Source organism: Gobio gobio, assembly GCF_949357685.1.
Source record: "Gobio gobio genome assembly, chromosome: 11".
Lineage (NCBI taxonomy): Eukaryota > Metazoa > Chordata > Actinopteri > Cypriniformes > Gobionidae > Gobio > Gobio gobio.
In genome coordinates, this window is record NC_137104.1 from 51,638,236 (window position 1) to 51,657,404 (window position 19,169).

General features: G+C 39.7%; 1 protein-coding gene across 2 annotated transcripts in view; it reads right to left on the bottom strand.

The window, feature by feature from the left end:
* Positions 1–19,169, bottom strand: part of LOC307134105 (histone deacetylase 9-B) — a 54,064-nt gene that overhangs the window by 7,497 nt on the left and 27,398 nt on the right. For both annotated transcript variants that reach the window (XM_079829598.1, XM_079829597.1), the window contains exons 6-9: positions 12,173–12,304; positions 11,884–11,987; positions 7,304–7,426; positions 16–166 (exon numbers count right to left, since the gene is read on the bottom strand). In XM_079829598.1, coding sequence (XP_079685724.1) covers positions 16–166; positions 7,304–7,426; positions 11,884–11,987; positions 12,173–12,304 — 510 coding nt within the window. The remainder of the gene's footprint in view (positions 1–15; positions 167–7,303; positions 7,427–11,883; positions 11,988–12,172; positions 12,305–19,169) is intronic.

The window sequence follows — 19,169 nt, forward strand, 5'->3', positions numbered from 1 at the left end:
AAGGATGCTGCTCACCAGGCGGGATCATCCTCTGCTGTCTCTGCTCCTTCAGCAGCAGGTGTTGCAGGAGCGCTTGCTGCCCGTTGCTCACTTTAGACTCCAGCGAGACGGGAGACGCGGCGGCCGCCAGACCTTCTGTACCGCGATCCTTCAGCGCCGTCCCCGTCTAACAGAGGAGACATCAGGCAAACACTATTAATACTCATGTCAAATCAACTCACCTTTATTTATACAGCGCTTTATACAGTACAGGGCTGCGTTTCCTCGTCCAACCGATGCCACCACTGGTCTCTATGATCAACACCATAGATATCTATAATAAAGGCTAGATGTCTCGTGCGCGCTGCTGGCCAATGGAGGTCGACGTCCGCACCTGGCGGCCATCTTGTCACAGGCAGCTCGCTCACTCGTAACATTGTTTTCATGGTGCTTGCACTTTTTAAATAACCATAACTAGCTCAATTTTCTACCGATTTTCAAACTGTTTGGTTTGTTATAAACGTCAGAGATGTAGTTATGACACTGCATACTTATGAAAAATTATTCATAATTTGTTCAAGCATCCATAATTATAGCCACGTTAATAACGTTTATAAGAAACCAAACCATTTGTAAATCCGTCAAGATTTCAGTGAGATAAGAGTATTTGTGTTCATGCAGATCATCAGGAGCCACAGAGCCCTGCCTGTGACAAGATGGCCGCCGTTGATGACGGTAGAGACTCCGCCATAAGACATCTAGACTTTATTATAGATATCTATGATCAGCACAGCCCAGATAGTTTCAAACCAGCTTCAGATTAAACTGTTAGCAACTATCACAGCTCTAAATGATTCATTATTCAGCTCAGTGTTGATTCAGTTCAATAACAGCAGTGGTGTAAAGTAACGAATTACAAATACTCTTGTTACTGTAATTGAGTAGTTTTTCTCAGGAATTGTACTTTATTAAGTAGTTTAAAAACAGTGTACTGAGTACATTTTAAGTGCTGTATCGGTACTTTTACTGCGCTATTTTCCCTAAACCTGCAGTCGCTACATTATGTTTATTTTTGTCCTGTCAACGTGATTGGCCAAGGCGAATAATAAGTCCTGTCTCCATGCGTCACGCGTGTGACTCCCATCATATCAACCATAGCGACCAGCCTAGAGTAAGAGGCACGCGCGCTTTATGAAAGATGGTTGTTGCTGGTTTCTGTATGATTTAAATCTTGAAATTGCTCCGTGAGCCACCATACATCCTCATCTCAGCGTAGTTTATCAACTGAGCAAGGAGAGAGCGCGTCTGTGTTTCTTAAAGGGGCGGTACAGTTCATTACAAATCATATATAAAACTCCAAAAATATACATACCAGCATAATTAAATCAAAAGACAATCCAATGAAAATCTAAAAATATATTCAAAATAAGAGAATCAGTTTTTAATAATAAAGAAAAGATTTTGACTGAAAATTATAATGTAGATTTTACACTCATTACAAGTGCATATTTTAATGTAATGTGTTCTCATGGCGATTTCAAATTGTAGTCCATGTATATAACAAATAACTTTCTTAAAGCAGCACTAGGTAGGTTTTGCTCTCGGGGTCCCCCTACAGTTGGGAAACAGTATTGTCCTCTACTACTGTCGTAAACTCTTGTCATCTTACATCAGTGGATGCATCGCACGTGCATTTGTTGACATGACAACCATGATAGCCCTGAACACTGCAGGAGTTCACATGCAGGTGTTCTGCTTGCGACGCGTGTGAAATGTCTTCATCCCAGGTACAGTGGCATATGTTTCAGCATGTCATATGAATATCATTTCCAAATGATCGCGATGCTCACGTTTACAAGCCAGCGTCATTATAGTAGCCTAGTCTATTGGTTCCCGTTTTACAGAATCTATATGATACTTCAATTCAATGTTTGAGTGGTAGGTAATAACCATATATCGTCAATATTATAATATAGGATATAGGTATCCTAAAATATGATTTTGTACGTCTTATGTATTTACTTGCAAGAATGTAGCCCCTCCTCCTTCAGCTCACGCCAACGAGCAAACGCCGGCCCAATGTTGATCCTCGTCCTGCCTTTAATCCCATCACTTTCTCGTTTCCTCTTTTTGCTTTCCTCCGACAAAACTTTTGCTTTCTTATTTTTCTGTGCTGCTTCGGCCATGACTATAACATTAGGCAAACAAACGATAGTTGGGCTCGCACGTCCGAATTTAAGGAAGTGGTGGTGGTGGAAGTGACGTATATGCCATAAAGCAGTCGAATTTTGTAGTTCTTTTTTTTCTCGGGTTACTACCCGAAACCCGAAGTTTAAAAGAACAATTAAAAACGATACAGACCCCGTCAGGCTATGGCAGACGTGTCATTCAACCTATTGTAAGTCGATGTATCATCACAAGAGTCTTGAAAATATATTATAAAGGTTGAAAAGTTACCTAGTGCTGCTTTAAAACATCAGATTTATATTTAAATCAGGTTTATGTTTTTAATTACAAGCAAAAATAATCAGTGGTGAAAATTGTGAGTAACTCGATTCTGATTTCTGAAGTGTAGCCTATTCTTTAACAGAGAAAAAATCCATTGATATTAAAGCAGTACAATGAATGCGTCTTGAAAAGAAAGAACTGCTTTTTTAACATAAAATTGTTAATGTTAACGCTTTGCAACCTTTTTTTAATTAACCGCAAGAAAACCTCTACAGACTGGTTGTCATAAATGTTACCAGATTATTGGTTGCTTTCTCAAATATTACATGGCTGTATTTTTAGTGCTAGCAGTCAAAAATAAAACTTGGAGAAATATTGAAATACTGTTGATCTCATGTTTTTTTGTTCTTACTGAGAATCATCCATAAAAGAGTAAGCTACATTTTTAATTTGCAGGGTATAAGGTGGAATAACATTCATAGCATAATACTCACTACTCTAGAGTACTTTTACAAGGGCTACTTTTTACTCCTACTTTGAGTAGTATTTAGGACAGGTACTTTTACTCTACTTGCACTACATTTTTTGACAAGTAACCGTACTTTTACTTGAGTATGCTTTTTCAGTCCTCTTTCCACCACTGAATAACAGTGTACATTTCATCAATTATCTCCATCTGAGGAAGCCAAAGGCAACATAACACATTTCCCTACTTTTGCATTCAAAGACAATTTTTTTCTCTCAAGCATGAGAGGGACTTGCATAATGCCTCCTGCATATGAAATATTAATAACCGCACTCTTTTTAAAACACATCCAGTCAGCATTCACGCCGGCGTCGTCCGTAAGGTGCACGTAATGACCGGGCTGCATTTAGAGCTCCCTCGTGAGTCATCCGACTATTTTAAAATGTGAAAGTGTTGAAAGTGTTCGTGTCTCGACGGTAAAAGTGATCCGTGTCTTGATTTGTTGGCATGTTACGCGCTTTCCGAACACAATTTCTTGAAGTTTTTAACAGCCCGTGATGAACGAGACGCTGAACTCACACCCCTGAAACCCTAAACCGAGCGCCGTATTTACCCAAGGGCTAAAGATCCCGGGGGTCAGAGGTCACGAGCCCTCAGGGCTGTGCATTAATCCAGCCGGGACGGGCCGCGAGCGCTCAGTGAAAGCAGAAAATGAGACGCGCTGCTAAACCTTCCGCAAACAACAAACATCTCAGTAAAAACAGGGCTGATCTCTGCGCTCTGTAAAGAGGATTCTGCCTCCTAATGCACCCGACACATTCCTCATACAGTGTTTTGTGCTTTCTCCGCAAATAGATGCGACTCCGTGTCTCACTGTCTCCTAAAAATACCGTTTCGCAGGCCCTTGCTTTTTCTGCACGATCTATTCATATCTGTAGCGCAGCAGAGCGAGAGCCGGTGAAGCTGCTTTTGTGTTTATTCCCAGAGGTTGCTCTTTCAAAGCTCAGGAGGCTTGACTCGTTTAAGCATCTCAGATGTTTCTCTAAATTGAACGAGCCATTGGTTGACCTATAGAGCTACTGTATAAATTGAATGGGCAAATCGTTTGATGAAAACAGTTCGAGCTCAAATTGTGATCTCTTGATTGTATCTTGGCAGATGCGAGCACAGTTTGAGATCTTTTGCGAGATTACAGAGGTCTTTTTCTCAAGAGAAACATCTGAGTTTCACCATTTCATCTTATTACTGCCCCGGATAAATTAGATAATAAAGAAATCTAATTTGTGACTTTTATCCCTGAGGATCTGAGCACAGATTCCCATTGCACTTTAGAAAAAAGATTGTGTCTTGTTTTCCAGTACAAATATCAAAAAAATCTTAACCCTTGTGCAACCTTATGGCCATTTTTGTCTTTTTCTGTTTTTTTTTTTTATCGTTTTGTCTGTGTTAAAGGATTAGTTCACTTTCAAATAAACTTTTGCTTATAATTTACTCACCCCCTTGACATCCAAGATATCCTTGTCTTTCTGTCTTCAGTCGAAAAGAAATGAAGATTTTTGATAAAAAGATTTCAGGATATTTCTCCATATAATGGAAGTCAATAGACCCCAAACGGTTCAAGGTCCAAATGAGAGATTCAGTACAGCTTCAAAAGGGCTTTAAACCACATCAAACGGTACCAGGCGATCAATAAGGGTCTTATCTAGCGAAACGATCGGTCATTTTTTAAAAATAAATAAAGTTTAAGTTTTATAAGCACAAATGCTCGCCTTGCTCTGTTCATTGATGCGTGCTCGTGACGTCACGTAAAACGCAACTATTTCCGCTCATTTGTAAACACTGACTCGGTACTTCCGCCTGCGTCTAGCGTGACCTTTTCAACGTAATTGTGTTTTATGTGACGTCACGAGCGCGCATCACTGAACAGAGCAAGGAGCAACTTAAACTTTATTTATTTAAAAAATAAGCTTTCGCTAGATAAGACCCTTATAGATCGTCTGGTACCGTTTGATGTGGTTTAAAGCCCTTTTGAAGCTGTACTGAATCTCTCATTTGGACCTTGAACCGTTTGGAGTCTATTGACTTCCATTTTATGGAGAAATATCCTGAAATCTTTTCATCAAAAATCTTCATTTCTTTTCGACTGAAGACAGAAAGACATGGATATCTTGGATGCAAAAGTTTATTTGAAAGTGAACTAATCCTTTAACGCCAACTGCATACATTTTGGCACAGGTGTGTATTTTTATTGGAATTTTACACTTTTTCATCCCCATTTCCTTTAATAAATCTGTTTTGCACTAGGTACACAAAATAGTTCCTCTCAGGACCGTTTGGTCCCCATTGAAACCCATTAAAAATGCATTTATTAATCCCAGGTAGCCAAGATGTTGGGTCTGGGAACTCACCATTAGGGCGGGATTGTCTTTCAAATTCCATCTTCACGCAATAGGATAGCGTTACAACCAACCAGAGAGCTAACAGTGGTGACAACAATTCCCATGACAAAGAGTCCCATGCGTTTTCCCACCAGCGGAGCTAGTTGATAGATTAAACTTTTTGCCGTATCCGGTCTGCAAAACTCAGAACCTTTTTTAAGAATGACTAAAGTGCCATTCTTTGTTAACAGGGCAGTAGCACGCGGAACTGTCGCAACTCTGCCGTCATTATGTTAAGCCCGCCCACTGACTCTATACACAACGTGATTGGCCTGATTCGAGTTTGTTTTTTCCAGCTGGCACGCCAACAGAGAGTTGCTAGACGACCCTGGCTGTAAATTACATTTGCTGCCGTTAGCGTGAGTCTAGATTTCTAGTATAAATCCCATGGCCATTTATCTATAAAATCTGCACTCTTTGTTAATAGGCTTTCATTCTTTTAGCAAGGCTTCAAAATATATATATTTTTTTCCAAAAATTAACCAAATGATGCTGTTTTTTCAGGTTTGGCCTATAAAGCAAATGCTCACTTTGTTCCTGTTTTCTGCTTCGGCATATTATAGAGCCAATTGGGTAAATTACACAGCTATACCTGAGTGGGTGTGTTGGTATGGATGTGGTCTGAATGTGTGTAATAGAAAATTGTGTGTGGGTGTGTGCTTGTAATATTTGGGAGAGAAAAACTCTACTGCAAAAAATGGGGAAAATTTGGTACTGCGCCCAAACAAAATCTTACTGAATGCTCATTTTTTGAGATATCAACCTCACATTTGGGACACAACTTGTTTAGATTTATGGCTTTGATTTTTTAGCAGTTTTAGAGTTCAACATGTTTCATAAAATATATATTTTATATAAAATATTGGTCATAAATAATTTCCGTAAACTCAAAACTTGTTTTTGGTTTCACTTTTTAAACATTTACTTCAACAATAATCTGCCATGGGTCTTTCTTAAAATCCGACCAAACTTAAGTCTGTGCTCCCAAGATTCAGTTTTTTGACATGGGCATTTTTGTCCTCTATGGACCTATGTGTAACTTTTTTAATTGATGCACAAGAAGATAAATTTACTGAAGAATGAAAAAAAATTATGCTAACAACAAGAAAAATATGTGAATGGGGTCAGAAAAATACAAATTTACCTTTGAATTACGCTTATTTTTCTGACCCCATTGACACACTTTTTCTTGTTTTAGGCATAAATAAAGATTTAATTATTTGATGCACAAAAGCATTTTTTTATTAGAAAATAACACTTAATATCTTAAGGAATCTTGATTTTAAAACATTAGATATTTGTACCGGAAAACAAGACAAAAATACCCAATTAAGAAAAATCTGAGGAACAATCAGTTTAAGTAAAAGTCTCCATTTGCCTCCCATATAATCTCATCGCTCTCAAAGAGAAGCAAGTTACATATTGAAGGGAACCTATTATGCTCTTGATTGTGTTTTTGGGCTGTACTAGAACAGGTTTACATGCTTGAATGTTCAATAAACACATTATTGTCCCCCATATTCTCCATTGTTGCGGCTCCTCTCTTCCCAGTCTGTCAGTAACGCTCTGTTTAGTTCCTGTCTCTGTGAAGCCCCTCCTTCTGAAAAGCACAATGTGCTCTGATTGGTCGGTTGGAGTAGTGTGTTGTGATTGGTCAACCGTTGGTCAATGCCCCGTACCAGATCCGCCCGTTTCAACACACTACTAACTAACTCAAACAGGCCACGCCCCTTTATTCTGCATATTAATTATTTAAATGAGAATATTGTGACGTGTTGGTTCCCGGAGGAAAACTCAAGACTACAATGAAGGCAACTTTGCAGAGCTTTTTCATGCTCAAACAGCAAAACATTACACACTAAAGAAAGCTGAACATGGAAAAAAGCATAACGGTTCAATTTAAAAAGATATCTTATTAATTGTAGAGTTGGACCTCATCGCTCATGCGTGTCTATGATGGACAGGGACTTACGCAGATGTGAGCGTGAGCAGGGTGCAGAGCCAGCGTGAGGTTGGGCAGAGAAGGGGACGTGTAGAGGTTCAACAGGGACATGGGCCCATCCGTCTGTAGGACGCCGCTCTGAGACAGACACCGCTGGAGGAGAGAGACAGACAGACAGCATTACATCACCTCTTACATAATGCAGCGTCACACATTAGAGCAACAATAGTGCAGTAAGTGATTGTGATGCTTTAAGAATATCTCAATAAGTTCTGCTGTTACATCACCACCAGTCTGCCGTGTCAATGATGTAACCTCTCATGAGCGTTTAGAGGGATGTGTGTGTGTGTGTGTGTGTGTGTGTGTGTGTGTGTGTGTGTGTGTGTGTGTGTGTGTGTGTGTGTGTGTGTGTGTGTGTGTGTGTGTGTGTGTGTGTGTGTGTGTGTGTGTGTGTGTGTGTGTGTGTGTGTGCGTATTCCACCGTCACAGCCAATCGTAATGCATTCTAACTCACAACTGTAAAGGCCAATTCCCACTGCACCGACAGACGCAGACCAACGCTGAGCAGATTACAGTACATCACTTCTCAGACTTCTCTCTGATTCAGCATGTTCAGTCAACAAAAACAAGCTCCGACAGGTGTAACACACCGATCCGACAAAACCTGACGAAGTGTCTGTTGCCGTCTGTCGGTGCGGGGTGATTTGGCCTTAAGCAGGTGGATTTTGGACCAATGAGATTTCACTTTAGCCCTCTAACACGTGATGGTTTCTTGGGGTATTGCTAGGCAATTCTGGATAGTAGCTAGGCTGTTCTGAACATTCCCTAGTGGTTGCTAGGGTGTTCTGAATATTCCCTAGTGGTTGCTAGGGTGTTGCAAATAGTTTTTAGTGTGTTTCTCTGCAGTTCTGGATGGTTGCTAGAATGTTCTGATCTGAATGTTCTCTAGTGGTTACTAGAGTGTTTTGAATATTCCCTAGTGGTTGCTAGGTGGTTACTACGATGTTATTTGTGCTTGCATAGGTGTTGTGAATAGTTTTCAATGTGCTGCTCTGTAGTTCTGGATGGTTCCTAGAATGTTCTGATCTGAATATTCCCTAGTTGTTGTGTTTGCTAGGGTTCTGCTAGGGTGTTTCATGTGCTTGTTAGAGTGTTCTGAATGTTCTCTAGTGGTTGCTACTAGAGTGTTCTAAATGTTCTCTAGTGGTTGCTAGGGTGTTGCTAGGGTGTTATATGTGCTTGTTAGAGTGTTGTGAATGTTTGTAGTGTGTTTTTATGCAGTTCTGGATTGTTGCTAGAGTGTTATGAATATTCCCTAATGGTTGCTAGAGTCTTCTTAATATTCCCTAGTGGTTGCTAGGGTGTTGCTATGGTGTTCTATGTGCTTGCTAGGGTGTTGTGAATGTTTTTAGTGTGCTTCTATGCAGTTCTGGATGGTTGCTAAAATGTTCTCTAGTCGTTGCTAGGGTATTCTTAATATTCCCCAGTGGTTGCTAGGGTGTTGCTATGGTGTTCTGTGCGCTTGCTAGAATGCTGTGAATGGTTTTTAGTGTGCTTCTATGCAGTTCTGGATGGTTGCTAAAATGTTCTCTAGTCGTTGCTAGGGTGTTCTTAATATCCCCTTGTGGTTGCTAGGGTGTTGCTATGGTGTTTCTATGTGCTTGCTAGGGTGTTGTGAATGTTTTTAGTGTGCTTCTATGCAGTTATGGAAGGTTACTAGAGTGTTCTGAATGTTATCTAAAAACAAGAAAAAAATGTAAATGGGGTCAGAAAAATAAATACAAATTTCCCTTTCAATTATGTTTATTAAGTTTATTGTTAGAGTGTTCTAAATGTTCTCTAGTAGTTGCTAGGGTGTTGCTAGGGTGTTATGCGTGCTTCCTATGGTGTTGTGAATGTTTTTAGTGTGCTTCTATGCAGTTCTTGAAGGTTGATAGAGTGTTCTGAATGTTCTCTAGTGGTTGCTAGAGTGTTCTAAATGTTCTCTAGGGGCTGCTAGAGTGTTCTAAATGTTCTCTAGTGGTTGCTAGAGTATTCTAAATGTTCTCTAGGGGTTGCTAGAGTGTTCTAAATGTTCTCTAGTGGTTGCTAAAGTGTTATAAATGTTCTCTAGTGGTTGCTAAAGTGTTATAAATGTTCTCTAGGGGCTGTTAGAGTGTTCTAAATGTTCTCTAGGGGTTGCTAGAGTGTTCTAAATGTTCTCTAGGGGCTGCTAGAGTGTTCTAAATGTTCTCTAGGGGCTGCTGGAGTGTTCTAAATGTTCTCTAGGGGCTGCTAGAGTGTTCTAAATGTTCTCTAGTGGTTGCTAGAGTATTCTAAATGTTCTCTAGGGGTTGCTAGAGTGTTCTAAATGTTCTCTAGGGGCTGCTAGAGTGCTCTAAATGTTCTCTAGTGGTTGGTAGAGTGTTCTAAATGTTCTCAAGTGGTTGCTAGAGTGTTCTAAATGTTCTCTAGTGGTTGCTAAAGTGTTCTAAATGTTCTCTAGTGGTTGCTAAAGTGTTCTAAATGTTCTCTAGGGGTTGCTAGAGTGTTCTAAATGTTCTCTAGGGGTTGCTAGAGTGTTCTAAAGTGTTCTAAATGTTCTCTAGGGGTTGCTAGAGTGTTCTAAATGTTCTCTAGGGGTTGCTAGAGTGTTCTAAATGTTCTCTAGGGGTTGCTAGAGTGTTCTAAATGTTCTCTAGTGGTTGCTAGAGTGTTCTAAATGTTCTCTAGTGGTTGCTAGAGTGTTCTAAATGTTCTCTAGGGGTTGCTAGAGTGTTCTAAATGTTCTCTAGGGGTTGCTAGAGTGTTCAAAATGTTCTCTAGGGGTTGCTAAATTGTTCTAAATGTTCTCTAGGGGTTGTTAGAGTGTTCTAAATGTTCTCTAGGGGCTGCTAGAGTGCTCTAAATGTTCTCTAGGGGCTGCTAGAGTGTTCTAAATGTTCTCTAGGGGCTGCTAGAGTGTTCTAAATGTTCTCTAGGGGCTGCTAGAGTGTTCTAAATGTTCTCTAGGGGTTGTTAGAGTGTTCTAAATGTTCTCTAGGGGCTGCTAGAGTGTTCTAAATGTTCTCTAGGGGCTGCTAGAGTGTTCTAAATGTTCTCTAGGGGTTGTTAGAGTGTTCTAAATGTTCTCTAGGGGTTGCTAGAGTGTTCTAAATGTTCTCTAGGGGCTGCTAGAGTGTTCTAAATGTTCTCTAGGGGTTGCTAAAGTGTTCTAAATGTTCTCTAGTGGTTGCTAGAGTGTTCAAAATGTTCTCTAGTGGTTGCTAGGGTGTTCTAAATGTTCTCTAGTGGTTGCTAGGGTGTTCATAGGTGTTTTCTAGTGTTATGGGTATTTATTTCTGCCCCTTGTCAGTCAATATCAGTTAACAGTGTGTGTGTGTGTGTGTGTGTGTGTGTGTGTGTGTGTGTGTGTGTGTGTGTGTGTGTGTGTGTGTGTGTGTGTGTGTGTGTGTGTGTGTGTGTGTGTGTGTGTGTGTGTGTGTGTGTGTGTGTGTGTGTGTGTGTGTGTGTGTGTGTGTGTGTGTGTGTGTGTGTGTGTGTGTTAATAATGTGATGTCATCTTTAGGTCATAGTTTTGCAGCATCTCATGATCACACCACCTCACTAATGGCTGTAGGTTTAGCGTCTCTCATGTGAGGATGAACTCAGAGGCTGTGTGCCTACAGGAGGAGAGTTCGCTGGCCCGCTTCCCGTGAGGAAATGCTTGGGCAGAACTTCACAGGAGAAATAAACCTCACCATCCCAGAGCCCCTCACCCCCTTCCCCAAACGCCAGCGAAGCCAGAAACCGCAGCGGAAAAGAGCTGTCACAGTTAGTTCAGCACAGCACAGCCACACACACACATATACAATCACACCTCAAACGCCATAGAACTCTACTGTTGCCTTGATGTTCAAAAGTGCTTTTAAATGCAGACTTTCCATGTGTTTGTTTGTCAGGCTGATGGTACGAGCGTCCCGGGACGGGGTCTGTGTATGCTCAGCTCCAAACAAAGGATCATTCGAGGGGCCCGACTCATTCACCTCATAGTCTGATAAGAGTAATGAGGCACGGGACTATAATGAGGATTTTATTTAGTTTCAGTTTTTTGGGGTCTATGGTTCAGTTCCCAAAAATGCAATCATGGGCTCAAAACTGCACGCAAGTGCACGGAAAACTGTTCCACAGCTGCCTGTGTGTGCTGAAGGGTATTGACCTGTTCGTTTTAGAGAGAGGACTGGTACGGAAATGTAAGAATGGCATTGCATTAAACATCACAAATCCACTTTACAAGCAAAACGGCTGCACTGCAAAAATGAACATGTTCTAAAAAAAGCTTGAGCAATATTTGATTGCAGATTTGATACTTTGTTTTCCAATGCAATAATATTCAGACATTTTCATTTATACTTGCATCCCACAAGTATTGTTAGTCATTTCCCATGTGAAGAGGTGTGTCATAATAAAGGCATTACAAGTTTTCTACAGTACTCTAATGTTCATTTTATATCATCCCAAAATAGCCAAATATCAGATAATTGGCTGAGATTTAAAAAAAAGGCCTATCACTATTGTAATCATATAAGATGAAAAATGTATATATATTTGACCCTTTAATTGAAAGTTTCAGGGGTGAGCAAATGTGGTACCTCAATTTGGCTGGTGCTGGACCGGTAAGCTGCTCCGTTCTCATTGCACAAGCCAATGGGTGAGCTCGGTCCAGAACCTGCAGGGCTCTCATTGGCTGAAGAATCTAGACGGGTAGAGAACAGGACGTGCTTAAAGACAGGACAGTGAGCTCCGCCCACAGTGGAAGCTCATTGGTCTATATATCAAACATCAAAATCTCTCTAATCTGTGTTGTCTGATAGAAGGGCTGTTCATCTGCGCTTCAGGTTGCAGATAGATGGTCGTTTGTCTCACCTGTCGTTTGCTCACCTGTTAGATCTAAAGTTCGTTTTTTCAGCGGCGTGACGAGAATGCTGCCGTCTCTGCGGCGGATGGGTCCACTTCTCCTCTCAGACACCTTCTGCTTGAGTCTGGACCGCACCTTCAGATTGGGCTCAGAGGCTGAGAGGACAGAGAAAACAGATTACATTGGTTATTTCTGCCAGGCAGATAAAGAGTTTTAGTTCTAAAATCTGACCAATCAGAGCAGAGCATGCTCTCGGAAAGGCGGGGCTTAGAGAGACTGAATCCTCAATCAAACTGTGAGAAAAGAGCTGATGCTGCAATGTATATTATGAGAAAATTTATGTTTTTTTTGTTGTGAATGTTTCTCTTGTGGTTGCTAGGGTGTTGCTAGGGTGTTGTGAATGTTTTAGTGTACTTCTATGTAGTTCTTGATTGTTGCTAGAGTGTTCTGAATGTTCCCTAGTGGTTGCTAGAGTGTTCTAAATGTTCTCTAGTAGTTGCTAGGGTGTTGCTAGGGTGTTCTGTTTCCTTGCTAGGGTGTTGTGAATGTTTTTAGTGTGCTTCTATGCAGTTCTGGATTGTTGCTAGAGTGTTCTAAATGTTCTCTAGTGGTTCCTAGGGTGTTGCTAGGGTGTTCTGTGTGCTTGCTAGAGTGTTCTGAATGTTCCCTAGTGGTTGCTAGAGTGTTCTAAATGTTCTCTAGTAGTTGCTAGGGTGTTGCTAGGGTGTTCTATGTGCTTGCTAGGGAGTTGTGAATGTTTTTAGTGTGCTTCTATGCCGTTCTGGATTGTTGCTAGAGTGTTCTGAATGTTCCCTCATGGTTGCTAGGGTGTTCTGTTTCCTTGCTAGGGTGTTGTGAATGTTTTTAGAGTTCTTCAATGCAGTTCTGGATTGTTGCTAGAGTGTTCTAAATGTTCTCTAGTGGTTCCTAGGGTGTTGCTAGGGTGTTCTGTGTGCTTGCTAGAGTGTTCTGAATGTTCCCTAGTGGTTGCTAGAGTGTTCTAAATGTTCTCTAGTAGTTGCTAGGGTGTTGCTAGGGTGTTCTATGTGCTTGCTAGGGAGTTGTGAATGTTTTTAGTGTGCTTCTATGCCGTTCTGGATTGTTGCTAGAGTGTTCTGAATGTTCCCTCATGGTTGCTAGGGTGTTGCTAGGGTGTTCTGTTTCCTTGCTAGGGTGTTGTGAATGTTTTTAGTGTGCTTCTATGCAGTTCTGGATTGTTGCTAGAGTATTCTAAATGTTCTCTAGTAGTTCCTAGGGTGTTGCTAGTGTTCCTAGGGTGTTGCTAGGGTGTTCTGTGTGCTTGCTAGAGTGTTCTGAATGTTCCCTAGTGGTTGCTACTAGAGTGTTCTAAATGTTCTCTAGTAGTTCCTAGGGTGTTGCTAGGGTGTTCTATGTGCTTGCTAGAGTGTTCTGAATGTTCCCTAGTGGTTGCTAGAGTGTTCTAAATGTTCTCTAGTAGTTCCTAGGGTGTTGCTAGGGTGTTCTATGTGCTTGCTAGGGAGTTGTGAATGTTTTTAGTGCGCTTCTATGCAGTTCTGGATTGTTGCTAGAGTGTTCTGAATGTTCCCTCGTGGTTGCTAGGGTGTTGCTAGGGTGTTCTGAATGTTCCCTAGTGGTTGCTAGAGTGTTGCTAGGAGGTTTTTTTTAGTGTTGTGGGTATATATTTCTGCCCCTTGTCAGTCAGTATCAGTTAAAGGGGCTATATGCGTTTTTCTGAAATTTAAACTCGCGACTGACACCTGTGGCCAAAAAACAGAACTGATCTTATTTTCTGCTCGCTCTCGCAGCGGTGGTGACGTCACATCCGCAGACAGCGCGGGAAAAATCCGACCCGACAGAAAATAGGAAAAATGGGATACAGGCTTATAGGTGCACCCACTGTGAGCGGACAATGTGTCAGTGTGCTCATCAGGAGATGTTTGAGTCATAAATGGTAAAATAAAAAGGCTATTGTTACGTTTATTTTTGGGAAAAAGTTGCATATAGCCCCTTTAACAGTGTGTGTGTGTCTGAAAGGTGGATGTTAGAGAGACTGAATCCTTTATCAAACGGTTTCAGACACTGTGAGAAAAGAACTGATGCTGCAGTGTATATTATGAAAAAAAAAATGTTTTTAACCTTGGATGCATGTAAACCTAATGTAGAAGACCTCACAACAAAATTAAGAACACTTTAAATTCAATGTCACTTAATTTCAGTAATTTTGTATAAATATTATCTGTGGTTATTAAATGTTATTATACTGTATAAATCACCATTATATCATTCTGCTCTCAAGACACTCAAAATTACAAGATTTGATACAAGATTTTTACTATATAGAACATGTTTTGCCATTTTACTTTTACAACATGTTTTATCATTTAATGACCTTTCCAATACGATATTAAACAATAAAACAGAGATCTCAGAGCTCATATACACGTGGTCTGACGAGGCGGCTCACAGAACCTGCTGAGTGAATGTGTGGCCGCGGTCCAGCCACACTGGGAATTCTGGGATACCTCCCAGCTGTAATGAGGTAAGAACTGGAAGATCAATTCCATCGTTCATCTGGAGGACATTAAATCTGTGCAACAGCTCCGCTGGCTGTAGGAGTCCAGAACCTGCCAGCCTGCCAACCACAAACCTCTACGGTAGCCATGTTTAAACTAACAGAGATATCGGCACAGACAGAGGGAGATTTGGCTTGGGAAAAAAGGGGAAATCCTATTTTTTTATACCACTATGACCTATGGAGTACCAAAATTCCCTGGATTTTACCCAGGCTAGGCTGGAAACCCAGCCGCCCTATAGACGCCACCTACCGCCGGTCTGACCGCTGAGTGGGCAACAAAGATACACACATCAGGAGACCGACATGATTACAACACACTGTGGGCTGAGGACAGAGATGAAAGGAGAAGAGGAATATCACACACACACACACACACACACACACACTCTATTCACACTAATAAAATAAAATAAAAACAACAATTTATAGCAAAATAATAAAATGAAAATGAAATAATTAAATATAATTCTATTTATAATAAAATAAAAATTATAATAAAATAATACAATTAAAGTTCAATATATTTATAATAAAAATAAAATACAAATTTATTAAAAATGATAGAAAAAATGAAATAAAATATAATTGTATTAATAATAAAAAATAAATAAAAAAATTATAACAAAATAATATAAAATTAAATATAAGTGTATTTACAAAAGAAAAAATATAACAAATAATAATACATTAATAATAAGATTAATATATATATATATATATATATATATATATATATATATATATATATATATATATATATATATATATATATATATATATATATATATATATATATACATACATATTTGTAATAAAAAATATTTAAAAAATAAAACAAATCTGAAATTAAATAAAACATTTAAAAAAAAATTATAACAGAATAATGCAATTGATATATATTAAATATATTCATAATAAAAATACACAAAAAATTTACTAACATGTATAGAATAAAATTGAAATTAAATATAATTGTATTTATAATTATATAACAAAATAATACAATTGGAATTGAATATATATATATATATATATATATATATATATATATATATATATATATATATATATATATATATATATATATATATATATATATATATATATATATATATATATATAAATAAAATAAAAATATTAAAAATAATAAAATAAAATTGTAATGAAATAAAATATAATTGTATTTATAATAAAATAAAATAAAAATATATAACAATATAATAGACTAAGAATACATCCTACCCCTAAAACATAAACTGTTCTTTTGAATATTATAAATTCAAAATAATTAATTCTTATAAATGTGGGTTTCGTCAGACTTGCCTATACTTTTGGGGATAAATAGTGAACATACGCACATACACCTTGAACATGAATGTGTTCGACTTTACAATACATATAGTTCAAGGAAACAACTGATTTCCAGTATAAGTGTTGAGTTTCCGAAATTTTTACCACCACTGTAACCCTACAGTCCTCGTTCGGGAAAACCCCAACAGCCCATATTTTGGCTGTCAACCCAAAAAATGTTACAAGCGATTAAAGAGTCCCACTTGGTTGATTAATAAAAAGGAAGACGTCTGACAAAAAAGGCTGGTCATAATGAAAAGGATGCTTTGAGTTTCAGGAGCACTTGGCCGAGATCACAGATTACAGCGATGGCGAAATACTGTAATTTAGCCTCTCTGACACATGATGAATAAGAGCTATTAGAAAAATACCGCAAAAATATTTGCCCAGCAATTAGCGGGAAGGATTTACACATTTTTAATTCGTAGGGAAAATACGCAGAGCGGTCGGCATGTTTACGTTGGGCCGCGTCATTAAAGGGCATTTTCAGTGTAGCCCGACTCAAGCTTCCTTAAACAAACACCTGTGGGACGGAGTTACATGGCATGAGCGGGACGGCGGTCCGTACACCAATCGCACGCGCACCTGTGAGGCTTGTTAAGCTGCTGCTGACCAGTTCCATATGGCGGAGGAATGAGAACGTACACACCACCTACATTACCAGCAGCTCCTCTGAAGTACAGACCACTACACCCTAACCTCACATCAGAGGCCTCAACCCATGCTAACTACACATCCCACAAATATACCCTCAGACTGTAACATCATAATTCAATACAGGGTCTGCACTAAACAGTGTTTTTAAGTTTAAGTCAATAGTGGTTGATACCAAGTTAATAGCAGTAATCTAGTAAAAATCAATATTTTTATTTTTAAATAAAATGTAAGTGGTTCTTGCCCATGCAAAACTTACTGCTATGATAATGGTTTCCAGGGTGTTGCTATGGGGTTACTAAGGAGTTCTTGCATAGTTTTTAGCACATTCCAGGGTGGTTGTTAGAATGTTCTGTGTGGTTGCTATGCTGTTTCTAAGGTGTTTACGATATGTGGTCATGAGGTTACTATGATGTTCTAGATGGTTGTCAGGGTGTTGCTATGTGGTTACTAAAGGCCCATTTATACTTCTGCGTCGAGTGTACGCCGTAGTGTACGCCGTAGGCTACGCGCGTAGCCGACGCCGTCGTGAGCATTTATACTTCTGCGCTGTTGTCTGCGTCAATGTGCAATTCCACATGCAGACGCTAGGAGGCAGTGTCCTCGGGCATGTTGGTGTAATCAACACAACAGCCGAAGAAGAAGCAGCTTGATGTGTAGAATCTGTACATTCATGTCGGAATATCAGCAGCAGTGAGAGAGCGGCTTTTCTTGCAGCTTGAGTTGTTGTATCTAATACAAATTTAGCATCTCTAGTTGATTAGTAAAGTTAAACAAGGCGATCTGGCGCTGGAATGCATTTGTGAAACTATGCGGAGCTCGTGGCCGCTGTTTTCAGCAGTGGTGGTTCGAGCAATCGATTGCTGTTGCGGAGACTTCATTCACGAAATATACCCTAATGTGTCCCTGTTCTTGATATACAATTACTGATTAACATCTTTGGTTTTAATGAGAAAATAAATAAACTATATTCAGCGGATCTATGTATTTATTTACTACCATAAAGAATCGCTGGACTGCAAAATAGTGTGTTATAGCAGACGTAAGGAACTATCATCCAATTTCTGGACACACACACACACACACACACTCCTATCGCAGATTTTTTATTTATTTATTGACCTGAGGGAAGGGTTCTGGCAGACCAATCACAGCGCTTGCGGTCCGCGTAGAATTGACGCGTTGTTACATTTTTGGAGAGGTGCGCGTCAGGCTACGGCGTAGGGTACAGCGTATCCAACGCGTCTATGCGTAGGGTACGCCGTACCCTCTGCGTGCACTCGACGCAGAAGTATAAATTGGCCTTAAGGAGTTATTTAGTAGTTTTTAGCACATTCCAGGGTGGTTGTTAGTATGTTCTGTGTGGTTGCTATGCTGGTTCTAAGGTGTTTACAACATGTGGTCATGAGGTTACAATGATTTTATAGATGGTTGCCAGGGTGTTGCTACATTGTTACTATGGAGTTCTTTAGTAGTTTTTTAGCACATTCCAGGGTGATTGTTAGAATGTTCTGTGTGGTTGCTATGCTGTTTCTAAGGTGTTTACAACATGTGGTCATGAGGTTACAATGATGTTCTAGAGATGGTTGCCAGTGTGTTGCTATGTGGTTGGTTACTATGGACTTCTTGAGTAGTTTTTAGCACATTCCTGGGTGATTGTTAAAATTTTCTGTGTGGTTGCTATGTAGTTGCTAGGTATTCTGAGTGGTTTACAGCATGTTGCTATGAGGTTACTATGGTGTTCTAGATGGTTGCCAGGGTGTTGCTATGGGTTTGGTTACCAGGGTGTTGCTATGTGTTTGGTAAGGTGTTCTTAAAGGTCCCATGGCATGGCATTTTTCTATTATTTTTTAATGTTTCCTGAGGTGTACTTATATTGTTAGTATGATTTTTACATCATAAAATATCATAATTTAGAAATAAAAGGCATTTTTTCTATACTGCTGTTTGCCCTGTGGCTGAATGCCCTGTTACAAGAGGCGTGTCTGCTGTGAGACTTCAGTAAAAACGCCCACTGTTGTGATTGGCTGACATCTTTGCGTTTGATATGAGCGGAGGGGGCGTGGTTTAACTTGGTCTACGAGGCACGAGCTGCTGCCAGAGAGATGGATGGACCGGAGTTCACTTCACATCGGTTCTGTCAGTCTCAGTTCAGTGAACTGTTGTAGTTACAGCATATACTTCAGGTTATTAGTCTATTTCTAGTCGGAGGGGCTGTCACTCATGTCAGAAAGTTAGTAACTTTAGTAAATTATGGATCAGCGCTGACTGGAGACGCGAACCCTTTAGAACGATTCAGTCCGATTTGGTGAACTGATTCGGTTCACTAAAAAGAACCGGTTCAAAAGAAAGATCGTTCACGAACCGGACATCACTAATGTTACCAGAGACTGAGCTCAGCGATTGCTAACAAAGTTATTTATAGTAACTACTGAGTTGTGAGAGCGCTGTCTGTCAGC